We start from the raw sequence: 17,246 nt of genomic DNA, 5'->3' as shown, positions 1-17,246 counted from the left end.
TCCCTCCCATGTCAGAAAGAAATGGGTTATATTTCCTTGTCAAAAGAAGGTAAATAGAATATAAAAAAAGCGGATAATAAAAAAATAACAATTGTGGATGTATCTTGTGGAATTTGCGTACAACCAACTCTATTTCAGCCCTTCTCGTTGTTTACTTCTGTTCATTATTTTCTTATTCTTTTTAATAATACTTAGCTAATTTTTAATTGCCAATTGAGAATTCAGAGATCCACCACGCTCCTCTGATGATGTCAAATGATATCCTGCGTGTTCTCACTTTTTCTATGGGGGGATAGATATCATACGTCATCATATATGAATTTGCTCGTATACCAAATTGTGCTAGTTAAATTTTTAATACAAAATGGAATTATATTACAAATATACTAAATATGCCCTTTGTGCCAGTTGACTAGGTGTGTTTGCTTGCGCTCATGCAAACATATACATGATTAATATTTAGATGAGCTGTCATGAGGTACAAATGAGAGCACCTTTTTTTTGGATTTTTCATGAATTTAACGTTACAAATGTGATATATGTGGTTTGGTTAGTAGGAACTTGTTAATGGGATCATCCAATTACAACATGTGAGAAGGTTATTCAAGGGCTTCAAAGATCAAGAGCCTACAGTGTAACAAGCTTTCACGGCTTATAAAATCATGTTTTGCATTGAAAATGCACGATCCAAAAGTTTATTCCTTGAATTTGGACTATGCTGAACACATCTATCAGGTCCGATTGAGTCAATGTGACACACTAATACTTTCAACTCAGTTGGACAGTTGGGTCACCATGACCATGAGTACCGCGTAGCTGCTTACTCTGATCCGTGCTTACTGCTTGCATACTGAGTTTTTTAAGGTTTTTTTTCATGTTTTTATCAAATCTGATCACATAGATGCTTTATATGAATGGACTCGTCGATTGTCTGATTCTAACACATGGATAGGTTTTTATAAGGTAAAAAAAACAATGGTCTAAAATTTTTATAAATATTGAGCTTAAAAGTTCATATTTTTTCATTGAAAAAACCTGATCCGCATTATTTTCTAGCAAATTGACTATGCCCAACACATTAGCAAAGTGAGATTTGCAAACGAAACTCCGTTTGCCGGCAATAGTCACCAACTCTCTCTCTCTCTCTCTCTCTCTCTCTCTCTCTCTCTCTCTCTATATATATATATATATATATATATATATATATATATATATATATATATATATATATATATATATAGAGAGAGAGAGAGAGAGAGAGAGAGAGAGAGAGGCCAAAGCCTGTTGCTCAATAATTTTCCTATTTTCAAATATGTTTCATATATTTAAAAATATATATTTGAGGACATTAAAAATTACTTAGTTTCTCCTAGAAGCGATATGTGGGGACCCCGGGGTGCATGAGTCCGTTGAGGCAAATGAAGAGCCACCAATCTACTTATGTTTGCAACCATAATTGCCAAATGACCGAAAGGTCAGGTGCCCTTTGTTCCCCTCCAAAGTCCAAATAACCCCAACACCCCTACAAAGATCTCTCCCTCTTCAGAAAGGATTGAAGGGTGGATGGCAACCTACAGAATCCATTCTTCAATCCTTTCAACTCCCCTCAAAACATCCCAAATACTTCCTTTGGAGCTAAACTCACTTCTGTTCTATGGGGAAGTTGGCAAAAGGAGCTGGGTAAGAAGGATCAGGAGATCTCTTTCTGTAAATAATGCAGCATCTGCTAGCAATGAATCATCCTCAGCTTATTGGTCATGGAATGCCAACCTCAGCACTGCTCGTCCTTGCCTCAGTGATGTTCTATGGCCGTCGGCGGGTGCGTTTTTTACTGCCATTTTTTTCTCTAGTTTGCAGGGTCTGTCATGGTCACCGAGAAACAAGGAAAATTGTATTGCATCCATCAATCTGTGCCCATTTTCATGATTTTAAATGGCTATAGTTGAGGCTTTAGAGGCTTGTGCTTTTTACGCTCCGCGTGTCTGCCTGTCTCAAAGACTCGAGCCCTTTTGATAGGTAAAGAGGTCGAGATCTTTTACTTAAAGAAATCATGTGAAAAGACTTGAGCATCTCGAAAAATGAGTTTTTTCTTTATATTAAAAATCATGGTGCAGTAATCATTTTAGATTGGGCGTCCCACCTATCTAAGAAACTTTCGGTAACTCTGTTGAACCGTAAGCTGTAAAATAGAGGGCCATGTTACTGTTTTCTTTGTTTCCATGACCTTGGTTCTGGATTGGAATTTTTGTTGGTTTTTTTTTTCTTTGAATGGTGTTTGCTCTTTTTATGTTTGATTTGGTTTCTGAATGGAAGTGGGGATCACAAATGGAGGTGCAGGGGCATTTGCAGCGATGGCCATAATGGGGAGAGTGGATCAGATGATAGCTTCAAAGGGTCTGTCCTTGACAATTCCACCCTTTGGTGCAGTGTGCATGGTTTTGTTGGCCACTCCCACTGCTCCTGCTGCAAAGGTGATTTTGCTTTCTTTCTTTCTTTTTCTTTCCTTTCCTTTTGTTATTGTAATTTTTGGTACCCTTATTAATTGGTCGGTGGGGAATCATCAAAACCTTAATTTTTATTTTTTGTTTTTTGCAGAAATACAACATGTTTGTTGCTCAGATATGTTGTGCAGCAATTGGGGTGCTGGCGTTCGTATTATTAGGGGGTGGGTGGATTGCTAGGAGTACTGCTCTTGCTGCATCCGTTGCCTTTATGATCTATACAGGTTGCACTCATCCTCCGGGTATGTTCTCTCTCTCTCTCTCTCTCTCTCTCTCTAAAAATAATGAGTGGTAAGAGAATGACCAAGTGAAGCCACGGTGCTTGGTTGCTATTTCAGCGAAATACTTTTCTCAGTTTGGTTGAAAGAAAAAGTCGTGGTACCCAAAAAAGGTTCTTTAAGATAACTTTCTCGAGAAAAGCAACTTTCTCCATGTTTGTCGGATTCTCAACTGTGTGACAACCGTTTAAAACTCTCGAAATATCAAGGTTAAAATATTATGTTATTTTCAGTTTTGAAAAACCTATGGTTTTATCACGGTATTTGCAAATTTATCGGATATTTTCAGCAGAAGTGGACTTTTTATTTTGCATGTTTTTGGGTTTTATTCCTTTTTACTGGTTTTAAAATTTTCTTATATTGTGCCAATAAATATATGAAAAAAACAAAATAGTTGAATTTTGCATGAGAATTTGGCTGCCATTATTTTATCATTTTAAACTTTTGTCAATATGGTTATGGACATTTTTTTTTGAGAGTTTTCTGCAACTAACTAGGGGATTCAAACTTAAAAGCTTTGTCACGGAATTATTTTCCTCGTGTGTTTTTACAGTTATGCAGTATAACAAGATTTATAGGTGAAGAAAAAGAAATGGAGCAGTGTAGCAAGTTATGAGAAGGTCTTTTTAAAATTTTCGTGTTAAACACGTGCTAATTAAAAGCAATGCAGAACGACCTGTATTTTCCTAGTTTTATTCATAGTCACAAAATTCTTTCTCGAAAAATATTGGCATAGGAAAATATCAGGGTATTTTGAAAAATCCAGTTTTTGTCAAGAAATTTCATGAAAATATCAAGGTGTGTGTTTGTGCATGCAGGTGTCCTATAAACAAAAAACTTCGGAAAAAGTACATGATACTTTTGAAAGAGACCAGTCACAAAGACACGCCATTTTGGTGGCACGAACCGGACACACTCTGACATGACCTAGATACCTATGGACATTATTTTAATGTGTTTTATGGCTTTTTAAATAAATCTCAATAATACTTTAAAAAATTATATTTTTACATATTAAAATATGATTTATTTATTTTTTATTAACAAATTGTTGGCACATGAACTTGAGCTGACCCAAAGGTTGGACGTCTTTTGAGCTGATTTCCCCTGGGACAGATTGGGTGCAATGTGATTGCACACTTTTGGTGTGCTGCTGCACTTGATCACCCACCATGTTGGACCCTCCACAGCTGATAGGCTGTGTCTTATAGATGGGTGGTGATCAGGTGCAGCAGCACACTAAATATGTGCAATCACATGGCACTCGATCCTCCCTCCATTCCCCTACCTCATCCAACGGTCTTTTTCTCAAAACATTGATTGGTAGGCGTGTGTATTTGGACCTTTAGTTGATCAATGGAGGTCCTTTGGCATCTTCTTGTGTTTGGAAGTTAATTATTAGCCAAGTTGGTGATTTATGTTTTCATACTTTCAATGAATAAACATTTTTCCTTTTTGCAGTTGAGTGATTCTCCCACATGCCACTGACAATACAAGGCCAACTAAATCGGTTGTATTCATGCATTTTATGGCGTTGATTTTCAAAATCAACAAAGATAAAATATAATTAGAAAACATATAACAAAAAGAAATTGGATGTATGTAACAAATGCTGTTCATATTTGTATCATTAAAAAAATGAGGACCATGGAATGATAAATTGTGTGACACATTCTAACTTTGGAATGATAAATTGCAGCTGCTAGCCTGCCCTTGATGTTCATTGATGGGGCAAAGTACCATAACTTGCAATTATGGTATGCCTTGTTTCCCGGAGCAACTGGATGCATTCTACTGTGCCTGATTGTAAGTTGCATATTCCCTTTAAAAAAAAAAGATTGTAAGTTGCATATTAATTCTAGTGTCATACGTAGCCCCAAAAGGGTTTGGGGTAGTGGGATGGGACCTAGGCTGCTAGGCAGGTGGTCTAGGTTCAAATCCCATGGTGTCACCCCCTCACACCGCAAGTCGAAGTGTGACGACTCCTTAGGGGCAAGGATAAGTTCATGGAGTTTTACGCTGCCGGGACAGAGATTATAAATACGGCAGGCAAAATCTAGCACGGCTAAGTCTCTGATCCTAGGGTTGGTTTCTCGGTGTAAATATCAAAAAAAAAAAATCCTAGTGTCATATGTGCACCTTCTTAAAGTCTAATGGTTTGTGTCACAACGGACTGGTATTGTTGGTTTTTGCATGGCAGCAAGAGATTGTGTGTTACTTGAAGGCCAACTACAAGTTTTGATGGAAATGGTGTGGCACATGGAGGTTCCATTCTTGATCATAGTGACCTATATGCCCTAAAGTAGTAAATTATACTACTATGCAAATGTGAGCAAGGCCTGAATTTCTTTTGGCCATCATTGGTATGTAGAAATTTAAAAAAAAAAACGATCATCTTGCTCAAATGTATCTCTTTTCTTCTTCTTTTCCTCATGCTACTATTGTTCATCTCTGTTCTTTTTTTTTTTTTCTTGAGATGACGAGGAAACTGGTAAACGAGCTGAATGAATCAAGCTCGGATTGTTTGGGCTAGGCTCATTATGGTGAACGCCCTGCTCGTGAACTCATCATGAACTGACCCAAGCCTGAGCTCATTATAAGTTGATCCCTATGAGTCAACCACGCCCTCATTTTTTTAGTGTTTTTAAATGTTTGACTTTATATAAATAGTGACAATTATAGACTGTCGCTAAAGGTCCACTTTTGCAGAAAAATGAAGGAGTGCTGCTGATCGCACGCTATCAGCGGTGCTCCTTCGTTCATAAACAGTGGATGGCATCTCTCTCTCTCTCTCTCTCTCTCTCTCTCTCTCTCTCTCTATATATATATATATATATATATATATATATATATATATATATATATATAGGAAGATGAAAACCTCCTCAATCGAAAACCCTCCCAAACCTCCCCAGTGGACGTTTTATTGGATTTTTGGCATTTCTATATATTTGTTTTTATAAGAATCAGTTCTTGGAGCATTTGGCACCAATGCATGGATAGATTTTTATAAGTTTCAAAATCAAAGACGTACAATTTTCATAATTTTTTTAGCCTCCAAATACCATTTATTCTATCCAAAATTCATGATCTATATAAGGTCTGAATTTTGAAAAAAACACCAAATTTTCATGAGAGGTTTGGGAGGGTTTCCATTGGAGAGGTTGATATATATATATATATATATATATATATATATATATATATATATATATATATATATATATATATATATATATATGAGAATGAAACAGCATAAATCAAATTTTTCAGAGCCCATTAGATGTAACCGTCATTAAAGTTTTGATTTTCCTTAGAGGCCTTTCAGGTGCGTATTTTCAATGGGTAAAGAAAAAATACTAACTAACAACGGGGGCTCCACTTGTCTGCCTAACCCCAGCTTTCTCTGTCAAAAGAAAAAAGAATAACTGAGGGGTCTCCTGTTCAAATCCTAGGGGCTTATCCAAAAAACCCCACCAATGATATGTAAGTGGATGGTCGTTGGTCCGTTGCACATATCATGGGCATCAATGTTTAGAATTTTAAAATTTTGAATTTTGAATGTTTGGTCTTTTAGAGTTTCCCTGGTTCTAAAAAGCTCCCAATAACTATGTTGGGTAGACTTGGGTTTAGATAGGCCTGCAAAATAGCGCAGATTAGAGAGGCTTATCAAAGCTAAACCTCGAACCCAAACTCAGCTAGATAATGCTGGACCAAGCTCTATATGACCTTAATGCCATGCCAGAGCTAAGCAGAAGTATGCCAGCATGTTAACATCAGCCTATCACCACCCAACCCCCAATATTTTATATATAGAGCACCTGAAATCTTCCCCCACTCTCTTTGTGCATTTACCCCTACTCGGGGACGTCAACGGGTCGGATGTAGGCAATACCGAGAATGACCTAATCGGATCTGGCCTACTCAGATTCGAAGTCGCGTGAGATCAGCTAAACTGAATTTGGACCTGATTAATATAAAATCTGACATTTACATGTATTCAGATTCTAGTCAGATTTGGATCTTAGTCAGACACGAATGCAAAATCCAATAGCGAGTTCAGATCCAATTATTAATTGAATCCTACTTTGGCTATTAGATCTGATTAGATGGATTCGGGTCTGATAATTTCTGACTGGTTGACATCCTTACCTCTAGTGCTCAAAAGCAGTTGCATTCTTCTGAACATGTGCGCACACACACAACTAGGGGGAGGGGAACGAGATGAGCCATTCATGGCTCGGCTCAAATAATGTTTTTTTTATAAATGTAATTTTTAATCAAATAAATATATTTTTAGCTGTTTGGGTTAAAATAATATATATATATAGGGGCCGACGCAACTTTGGATCCTGATATGGATCATGGACTCATTGGCCGAGATCCATGGTTCATCTATGATAAAATAAATAAGTCAAAAAATAAATAAATTATAATAGTACTAATAATAAAAATAACTATAATAATAACATAATATATATAGGGTAGGGAAGGACATCTATTTCCTTAAAAGGAATAGAGGTCTTTCTATTCCAGTAAAGACGTCTCCTCCTTAGAGGAGGAGTCTTATATGTTTTATAAAAGGGCATGACCTCCTCCCTCTCAAATCTTACCTTGCATTTATCATAAACATATGTAAATCTATATGAAATGCATCTATCATATGCATGAGCATAGACAAGTAGGTTATCATATTGCATCTATTGTAATCATATGCATATACATATTGATTTTATATGCAATGTAATATTGCATTGATTATATACATATGTATTGGCAAAATAGTTTAATTTCTTATGAAAATAATATTGCTTTGATCGTAAACATATGCTAAAGCTAGTAATTATCATAAGGCGAATGAATTTTTATTTTCGAATGTGCATGAGCCTCTAACTTGCTATGCACTCGACATGATGATATTCTCATGTTTACGTATGAAAAACTTAGGCTCACACGTAAACCTTTCAAGTATATCTATAAGACAATTTTTGCAATATAATTCGCTTAGGTTTTTGCGTAATATATGTATAAGACATGATGATATAATTCGCTATGATCGGTTTCAGGTTGGTCTGTGTCGACCCAACTGGACCAAGTCTGAACCAACTTGCTAGTTCAAACCTGACCAGTTTGTGGCATAGTTCAAACCTGGTCTGGGCCATGACTAGGTCTGAACGGCCACTGCCAGTGTGTATATATATATTCTTTTTTAATGATTCAAAAACACGTATAGTGAGGTACTTGCCACTTGAAATGCATTTGATGTTTCAAGTTTTCAAGAGTAAAATCTCAAGCAATGTAAGAAAATATTATATGAAATATATATATTGAATTCTTTTCCTTTTTAAAACAAATCTCATTTCTACCATTATCATTTGAGACAAATTTTTTTCTTTCATCACATGCTTAATCCAAACAATTCGACTAGGACATGAATAAAAATAATAACCTATTTATTACCCTTTTATTCATAAATCATTAATTTGGACTATCATAAAAAATTGTTTTTTCTTTTTTGTGCATTCTATCATATTCACATGAATTTTCAAGACTACTACGTAAATGAAAAACTTCATGTATTTACTTGTAAGAAGTTTATCAAGTATAATAATCTCATAAGTATGACTTTGTTAGAGAAAAGCATAATTCATGATATGCATATCTACCAATTTCAAGAATGATAACTTTATAAAAACATAAATCACTATTTTTTATTGAACATGGTTTTAAAATGATGAAACACCATTAGAGTTGGTGAACATCTATTTCAACCATGCTTTTTGCCAAAATCGTGTCTAAGTTAAGAGAGTATACATAAGTGTAAAAATAATCATGATTCATACCATGAGAATTCTTTCTTCGTACCCACATATATATTATGAAATACATGCTTGTATGGTTGAGGTGAGAGAGAGAGAGAGAGAGAGAAAAGAGTTTGAATCAACATCAAAATACATAAAATACAAATTCACTTACCTTCTCTTGTTGCAAAATGGCTTGAACCACTTTACTCTTTGATCTTCAACTCAAAAGTGGTGTAGGATAGAGTTCCTTATAGGGCACCCGACACTACAGTCAAGTGGAGAAGATAAGCAAACCCCAAAATCGTGGGTGAGAAAGAGGAAAGTTCTTGGATGCCTCTCATCTTCCTTTTTAAATGGTATTTATAAGCGAGAAGTAATGATTACAATGAGATGTGTGGTTTAGATCATTTGTAAGAAGATGGAGGGTTGATATTGATCAAACCTTCTTCTCAAAAAAAATCTCTCAAATATGACCATTGACTTCCATAAACATGTGAAGACCTTCACCAATTTGAAAACCTACAAAAATGCTTAGGTTTCTAGCTTTTTCCTCTCTTGATTTTCCAATGATTTATAGAGATTTCTTTTGGGATCTTGGTAGAATTCTATTGGCTACAAATTCCAAGGCAATGATTAGACCCCCCACCCCTTGGTTAGCATCGGGTTAGTTCCATTTCAACTAATTCTAACTACTTAGTTACTTTTTTGTCATATTTTATTATTTATTAGTTTTACTATTTCTTGATATTACTTTTAGGAACCTCAACTTATAAAAATTTCATATTAATCCTTACTCTATTTTTAAAAAATTAAATTCATAAATTTAAATCATAATCTAGGAAATAATTAAGAAGTAATTAGTCACTTAAGGTTAATTAGACATAGTTTCTAATTAATTAAGATTATTTAACAATTAAACATTTTGTTTAATTATTTTGATTAGTTAATACTAAAATTTTAAATTCTAAAAATATGAACGACCTTAATTAGCTGAGATAAACATTAAATCAATATTTTCACAACTTTGATTTTTCATATTAAAAATTCCTCTTTATTTTGATTAAAATCTCAAAAAAATTGTGGGTCTTACAAGTTGACCTCATCTCTAGTATTGACTATGCCATCAAGATCGGGAGGTTTTGTGATTTACAACTATGCCTCGAGAACTAAACTAGGTTGTGTATTGATATAACACGGAAAGGCGATTGCTTATGCTTCTAGGCTGCTAAAGGTGCACAAGAAGAATTACTCAACACACGACTTACAGTTGACAGCTATTGTTTTTGCACTGAAGATTTAGCATCATTACTTGTATGGGGAGCAGTTTGAGGTTCTCTTCAATGACAAGAGTCTCAAGTATATATTTACATATAAGGATATAAGGATCTGAACTTGAGACAACGCAAGTGGCTAAAATTTCTCAAAGATTATGAGTTTTCCATCAATTACCATTAAGATAAAGTGAATGTGATGGCAAATGCACTTAGTAGGAAGATTTCAGTTTCAGCCGCCAGTCTGATTGGGAAAAGTTAGGATTTACTTGAGGAATTTGTCTAGTGGCAGCTGTTTGCAGATGAAGTTGGCCATGTGTATTGTGCAGAGATGAGAGCACGACTCAAGCTCATAGATCGTAATGAGGCATTACAGTTGGATGATCCAGACTTTAAGAAGATGTGTGAGAGTTCTCAGAAGCCGAATATGCAATTCCACTGTGAGAAAGACAAGACTACTATATTTGAGGATAGATGGTGGGTTCTGAAGATTCTTCGAGAAGAGCTGATAAGTGAAGCCCACAAATCGAAGTATTTCGTTGATCTTAATAGCACCAAGATGTTCAAAGACTTATAGAAGACTTTTTGGTGGAACGAGATGAAATAGGTTGTGACAGATTATATGTTTTGTTGTCTTACTTACCAACAAGTTAAGATCAAGCATCGGATGCCTGGTGGGCTGCTACAACCTTTAAACATCTAAGAGTGAAAGTGCAACATCTCAATGGGTTTCATAATGGGATTATCGATGACTCATCATCAGCAAGATGCTATCTAGGTAGTAGTGAACCGACTGACAAAATGTGCACACTTTATGCGTATCAAGGTGAGTCAGACTCTACAGAGCTTGGCAGACTTGTATATCGATGAGATAGTCAGGTTACATGATGTACTACTTTCGATTATGTCTAATCAAGATCTTCGCTTTACGTGAAGTTTCTAGCAACAATTGCACACGGCTTTGGATACCAAATTGAAGTTCGGCACAACTTTCCAACCGTAGACCAATGGATAATCCAAGAGAATGATTCAGGCTCTCGAGGATATGCTAAGAGCATGCACACTAGATTGGGCAGGAGATTGAGATAAGCATGTAAAATTTGCAGAATTTTAATACAATAATAGTTATCACGCTAGTATTGGTATGGCCCTTTATGAGACTCTGTATGGTAGGCCTTACAGATCCCCGATGTGTTGGGATGAGGTCAGTGTTAGAGTAGTTGAGTCACCAGAGGTGATCTAACATTATTCAGATCATGTGCGATTGATCGCAGTACAAAGCCGACAGAAGAGCTATGGCGATCAGTAACGATGGGAGCGCAGTTTCACAGTTAGAGAGCATATTTTTGTATAAATATTAATGACAAAGAGTATTTTTAGGGTCAGAGAGAAGATGAAGCTTAGCTTTTGGTATGTGGGACCTTTTGAGATCCTTAAGTGGATTGGTGAGTCAGCATATCGAGTGACACTTCTGTCTCAGTTTTCTAAGATTCACAATGTATTTCATGTTTCGATATTGAGAAAGTATATACCCGACCCTTTGCATGTTATTCAGTATAAGGCAATCAAAGTACAACCATACTTGACGACAGAAGAGAGACCAATGAAGATTGTGGATCGACAGGAGTGAGTGCTTCGAAGCAAGAAGATTTCGTTGGTGAAAGTGCGGTGACAACATCATAGATTGGATGAATGCACCTGGAGCCTGAGAATGATAGCATGAGCATTACCCACATTTATTCGATACGTTCTAATTTCATGGATGAAATTCTTTTAATGGGGTAGGGATGTAATATTTTATAGAAATCTTAGGTTTTTTATAAATATAATTTTTAATCAAATAAATATATTTTTAGTTGTTTGAGTTAAAATAATATATAATATATATAATAGGGGCTGACACAACTTTGAATCCTAATATGGATCATGGACTTGTTGGCCGAGATTCATGGTCCATCTATGTTGAGATAAATAAGTCAAAAAAATTATAATAATACTAACAATAAAAATAACTATAATATATATATATATAGTAGGGAGGGATGTCTATTTCCTTAAAGGAATAGAGGTCTTTCTATTCCAATAAATCACGATCTTGGGATATATATATATATATATGAGAGAGAGAAAGAGAGGGTTGCGACAGTAGGGAGAGAAGGGCTACCTGTGTTCCTTCCTCTTCAACGTCAATGTCAACATCTTCTATTGTGGTTCAGTCCACAATAGAAGGTACATGTCTCTCTCTTAATTCAGTAGAAAGGAGTGTAGTACAAACCTTGTTTGATGAGCATTTTCCACAGAAAAACCCTGTTTTGATTCCTTCTTACAGCGGGTAATATGATTTCTTGTTGGCTTCTTGATTTAAACCCAAAGACTGCCCAGAAATTATATTCAGGCTGGGTTATGATCAAGATTATTTTTGTTTAAACTAGATTTATTGGGCTTATATTTTTTAATTTACATTTTTTCTTGAATGGAGTTCACACTGATTATAGTTCGATCGATGTTTATGTTGAATTTGAATTCATAAAACTGAATTTTAATGCACAGTCAAGATCGATGCTTATGTTGTGATTGAGTATGAGAAATTTGTTTTCAAAGTTAAGAAAATCTGAATGGTTTCTTAGTTATGAAAAGAAACACTGTGACTGAGAAATTGCGTTATATATATTCAATATGTTATAATTTCATGGACGAAATTTTTTTAAGGGGATAGGAATGTACTCTCGCAAAAACTGAGTTTTTTATCAATATAATTTTTAATCAAATAAATATATTTTTAGTTGTTTAGGTTAAAATAATATATAATATATATAATAGGGGCTGACACAACTTTGGATCCTGATATGGATCATGGACTCATTGGTCGAGATCCATGATCCATCTATGTTAAGATAAATAAGTCAATATATATAGTAGGGAGGGAGGAATAGAGGTCTTTCTATTCTAGTAAAAATGTTTCCTCCTTAGAGGAGTCGTATATGTTTTATAAAAGGGTGTGACCCTCTCCCCCTCAAATCATGATCTTGACGGGGAGTGGCATTAGAGAGAGAGAGAGGGTTGCCACAGTAGGGAGAGAAGGGCTGCCTGTGTTCCTTTCTCTTCAATGTCAACATCTTCTTTGCAGCTCAGTACACAACAGAAGAAGGTGTGGGTCTCTCTTTTAACCCAGTAGAAACGAATGTAGCATGGGTTTAATTAAAAATTGCAGAATAGGATGGAAGCCAATATAGTTTTGCATATTTTTTGGATGTCTTTGGAATCAATGGGTTTAGGGTAGAGACGTGTTACTTTCTCTAATTTTTAATAGCATGTACCGACGTTGTTTGGTTGAGCAATTTCCACAGAAAAACCTTTGTTTCAATTCCTTCTTAAAGCATGTAATTTGATTTTCTATTGGGTTCTTGATTTAAACCCAAAGAATCTGCCCAAAAATCAGGTTCACCCTAGGTCATAATCAAGATTATTTCTATTTGAAATAGATTCATTAGGCTTATATATTTTAATTTGCATTTTTTGCTTGAATGGAGTTCAAGTTGATTGTAGTTTGATATGTTGGATGCATAAGTATGTCGTAATTGAGTATAAGAAATTTGTTTTCAAAGTTGATTGTTTAGTTAAGTAAAGGAAATCTGAATGGTTTCTTAGTTTTGAAAATAAAGATTGTGACTGAGATATTGCCTTATATATATATAAGGTTAATTTCAGTGCTGAGCATAATTAGTTTTATTTTATTAGAAATTGTGTGTGCTTACACTACATACTTGTTAACATGATCTCATTGGTAATTTACTTGCATGGTCTAGGTTAATTTAAAGTTTGGACCTTAGCCATACGGATTTTAGATTTTGAATTTCTTCCTTTTAACGTATACATCTTTAGTGAGGATGCCTATATAGTTCTTGTTTTGCTGTTCAAGCATGCATGAGTTTATGCTGGATTGATGGATTTATATCCTTGTTCTAAAGCATGTTTATATTATACCGGACTTTGAATTTGTTAATATGTGAAGATTTTTAACACTCCTAAATTTAAAATTTTGTTAGATTGAACAAACCTGAATTTTTATTAAATCTAAGTTGAAACTTGAGTTATAAAACCTGATTTGTGGATTTTAACTAAATCTAAGTTTGTCTAAACGAATGAAATCTGCAGATTCAAGAAAATAAAGCTCAGCTTCATGTAAACGTGATTTGACTTGAAATTTAACATGTGAACCTGAACTTATTAGTATGCATTGAAATCTAGAATTCGTGAAGAAATAAAACCCTTATTTTATGATGAATCTAAAACTGTTTTTGCTCAAATTTAATCACCTAGGCTGCAAATTATGTGTTCAAAATCTAATTTTTTTTAATTTGATTAGAAATCTGAATTTTATTTAGTTTGACCAAATCTGAGTATCATTTAAAATTGTTAAATTTGATTTGTTTTGGTTACTTAGTTAAATTCAAATTTAATCGAAGAACAAAGCTAATTCTGGTCGGTTATAAAAATTTGGTTGTTAGCCAAGTTATTAATTGGATTTTTGGCTTACATTATAAATTTGATTTTGGTTACGAAGTGCATGCAATGTTAGTGAATATGGATTGGTATTTCTCTATTTATGTGTTGTTGGTCACTTCAATTTTACCATGTCATTGAATTATTATTGAATTGTGTAGTGGTTATGAATGAACCACTAGTAGACCATTGGAGGCCAGATGCTTGTGTTGTTTTTGAAATGCCAAGTTTTGAATGTATTGCAATATTGTTTCATTGTGCTTTTAAGTTAATTGTAGCATATGTATAGTGTTGAAATTAACATGGTAATGACCCAATCAGACGATGAGTATTGATTTGCATAATTGTTCACGTGTGAATAATCTTTAATTAATTATGAATGATATAAGAGACCAAATAGTGTAATAATTATTCTTTCTTAGTGGCCTCTGAAAAGGGTGGGATCATTGGACGAAGATCATAAGAGACCGTGAGGATACTAAACGATGTGTGTATTGCTTTCTCCAAAAACCCGAAAAGTGATTCAGTTGTAGGAAACTTTCACCACTTTACCTACGGGTGGTGGTGTTTGACTCGATTGCAACTAATGATATACCAAAAAAAGTGATATTGATGGGTGATGATACTTTTGTCATCTCGACACTAAGTGATGATTCTTAATGTTTCGTTTTAAGGTGATAATTTTCGATATCGGTCGAGAGACATGTATAAAATTCAATTAATAAAATACAATTGTGTGATAATATAACAATTGAAAACTGCCTTAGACCTTAAGATTTTGGCTTGTTTTTAGTATCCACAGGTTTTATACAAGATAAAAGATCAAGTTCTATAAGTACATCAAGAAAAGGGCTTCCAAGGGTGTGCAAAAGAGAGTGAAAAGGCGAAGACATCAATTATAGAGATGTCAAAAGAGTCTACAACTAATCTGTGAACAATTATGCATCTTTGTGATAGATCAAGTTAAACATGTATTTATAATTGGATGGATTAAGTTAAACTTTGTAATTGAATGGATCAAGTTAAACTTTGATTATAAGTTTGTAATCAAGTCCATGCCCATGTATTGAATGGAACTTTGTAATTGTTAAACTTAAGTTATCTAATTTTTTGCAAAATCATATTGACTTGTCTATACATGAAGAAATAGTTTTACAAAATTGTCAAATTTTTTTCCATCAGTAAGAATTTCGCAAATATACTTCGTATATGTGAAAAAATATGATATATGCAAATAAGTTGATAATAGTTGTCGAAAAGAAAGCAGATTAAAGGCCACTAGTTGAGAACAAAAGACAAAAAAAAAGCCATATTATGCAAAAAAATAAGCAGGTTAGAGACCACAACTAGTTTATATATGATTCGAGAAATTCACAAAAAATAAAAAGTATCGCATATTTATCATAATTTCATAAATATTTAAGTATGATATTTGCAATAAAAAGAGATTAAAAAATAACTGTATGCAAGAACATCCCGTATATACAAATAAATAATATATTTACAAATTTAGTGGTAAAAGTGGTTTCACACATAAATTTATGTGATTTTGAGAAGTATATGCGAAAAAGTAAGATATTTGCAAGTGTTCAGCAAATATATTTATGCAAAATATTGACATATATGCAAAAGTCTAGGATAATTATAATTTTGGTGGTTTCAGTTTCATCAAAAATTCGCAAATAAATTTATGTGAGTTCATGAAGTTCACATAAAAACAACCTGTGATTCTGGATTTAAGTTAGAGTTGGACCTAGCCGATGGGCAGTACAATTTTATCACAATAAAGACTCAATTCACAATTACAAAGGTCACAATTACAAAGGGTATCCTAACAATGTCAAATATTTATGATTTTAAACATCTAAAAATATATAAAAATTATAGGATTTTTAAAGAATCAAGTCAAATTATCCATCCAATATATAAATATATATAATGCAAACCTTGTCTAGCTAAACTAACTCACTATATGCATTCAACATAGTTTGGTTGTTAGGGATTTCAATGTAAAAACATGTTTCCTAAGACATGAAATTTTAGGAAATTGTGAGCCGCATGATCTAAAACATGTTTTCCACTAAAAACCCAAGTATATAACATAAAAGAGGCAAATTCATTAGAAAATTGCAAAGATCTGCAAAACATGGTTTTTGTTAACCGGATTGCACATGTTGTTCACTGTAGCAAAATATTTGCCATACAAACATGGGCATGTGTGCACACACACACCTATTAACTTACTATTATATGTGTCATAGACTTACTTTTTCAATAAGCTAGTGTGGCACGACGGTCCTTTCTTACCGCCATAAGCCTTCCTATCGCTCTGTCACGAGTATAGAATCTTTCGCAAACCCGTGATGGCACCAGACTTTCGAGTCTCGCCAGTGTAACGATCAAAGGCCGTGCATAATACTTTTTCATGTGCAGAATCATTTCCACTAGCCTTGCGCACCACCCTGTATGTGCTGCCTAGCAGAAGCTGATCAAGCGCATTTTAAAATGCGAATTTCATCTAGTCCATGTCACTTCGTGCATAGTCGTCCCATACCAGCTATCACATTTGAAAGGAGCACAAACTTGCCTTAGCCTAATGTGATATAGAGCGTATTGCAACTCCATGCGCACGTTACAGCCAAACCTCGCCAACGAAAGAACAAGACATTTTGGCTCCCAGACTGAAGACCAATTGATGATTGAGCATCATAGCGAAGAGCACTACCCAGACTCATTCACCGGCACCACCCAGACGCATTCATTTGCCTAGCCCTGAGTCACCATACTCAGTTGAAATCACCTAATGTGATCCCCGAGAGAATTAGCCCTAACTCACACGCACCCCCGTGCATCCAACTACTACGCGTGAAAGATCTTGCAAGCCGAGAG

The 17,246-nt window shown here is 34.6% G+C and overlaps 1 protein-coding gene across 4 annotated transcripts; it reads left to right on the top strand.

The window, feature by feature from the left end:
* The first annotated feature begins 1,503 nt into the window (after positions 1–1,503).
* Positions 1,504–15,438, top strand: LOC149831631 (uncharacterized). Of its 4 annotated transcripts, none has more exons than XM_090014031.1 (5): positions 1,509–1,819; positions 2,338–2,471; positions 2,596–2,743; positions 4,479–4,585; positions 15,151–15,438. In XM_090014031.1, the coding sequence occupies exons 1-5, from the start codon at positions 1,564–1,566 to the stop codon at positions 15,190–15,192; spliced, it is 687 nt and encodes a 228-aa protein (XP_089870157.1). In that variant the 5' UTR covers positions 1,509–1,563; the 3' UTR covers positions 15,193–15,438. The 4 variants fall into 4 exon arrangements, with proteins under 4 accessions (XP_089870155.1, XP_089870157.1, XP_089870158.1 ...); XM_090014030.1 differs by lacking the exon at positions 15,151–15,438 and adding an exon at positions 4,980–5,204 and having other exon boundaries at positions 1,513–1,819; XM_090014029.1 differs by lacking the exon at positions 15,151–15,438 and having other exon boundaries at positions 1,504–1,819; positions 4,479–5,204.
* Positions 15,439–17,246: the final 1,808 nt, after the last annotated feature.

Source organism: Nuphar pumila, chromosome 7 (genome assembly GCF_984573655.1).
Source record: "Nuphar pumila chromosome 7, dmNupPumi1.hap1.1, whole genome shotgun sequence".
In the NCBI taxonomy this organism is placed as follows: domain Eukaryota; kingdom Viridiplantae; phylum Streptophyta; class Magnoliopsida; order Nymphaeales; family Nymphaeaceae; genus Nuphar; species Nuphar pumila.
Note: the sequence above shows the minus strand (reverse complement) of the source record. Positions and strands in the feature narration are given on the sequence as shown.

Excerpts from the sequence above, each read along its gene's own strand:
- LOC149831631 (XM_090014029.1), top strand. The coding sequence starts at position 1,564 with ATGGCAACCTACAGAATCCATTCTTCAATCCTTTCAACTCCCCTCAAA. Across the intron at positions 2,472-2,595 it reads CCACTGCTCCTGCTGCAAAG|AAATACAACATGTTTGTTGC; the intron begins GTGATTTTGCTT and ends TGTTTTTTGCAG. Across the intron at positions 2,744-4,478 it reads AGGTTGCACTCATCCTCCGG|CTGCTAGCCTGCCCTTGATG; the intron begins GTATGTTCTCTC and ends GATAAATTGCAG.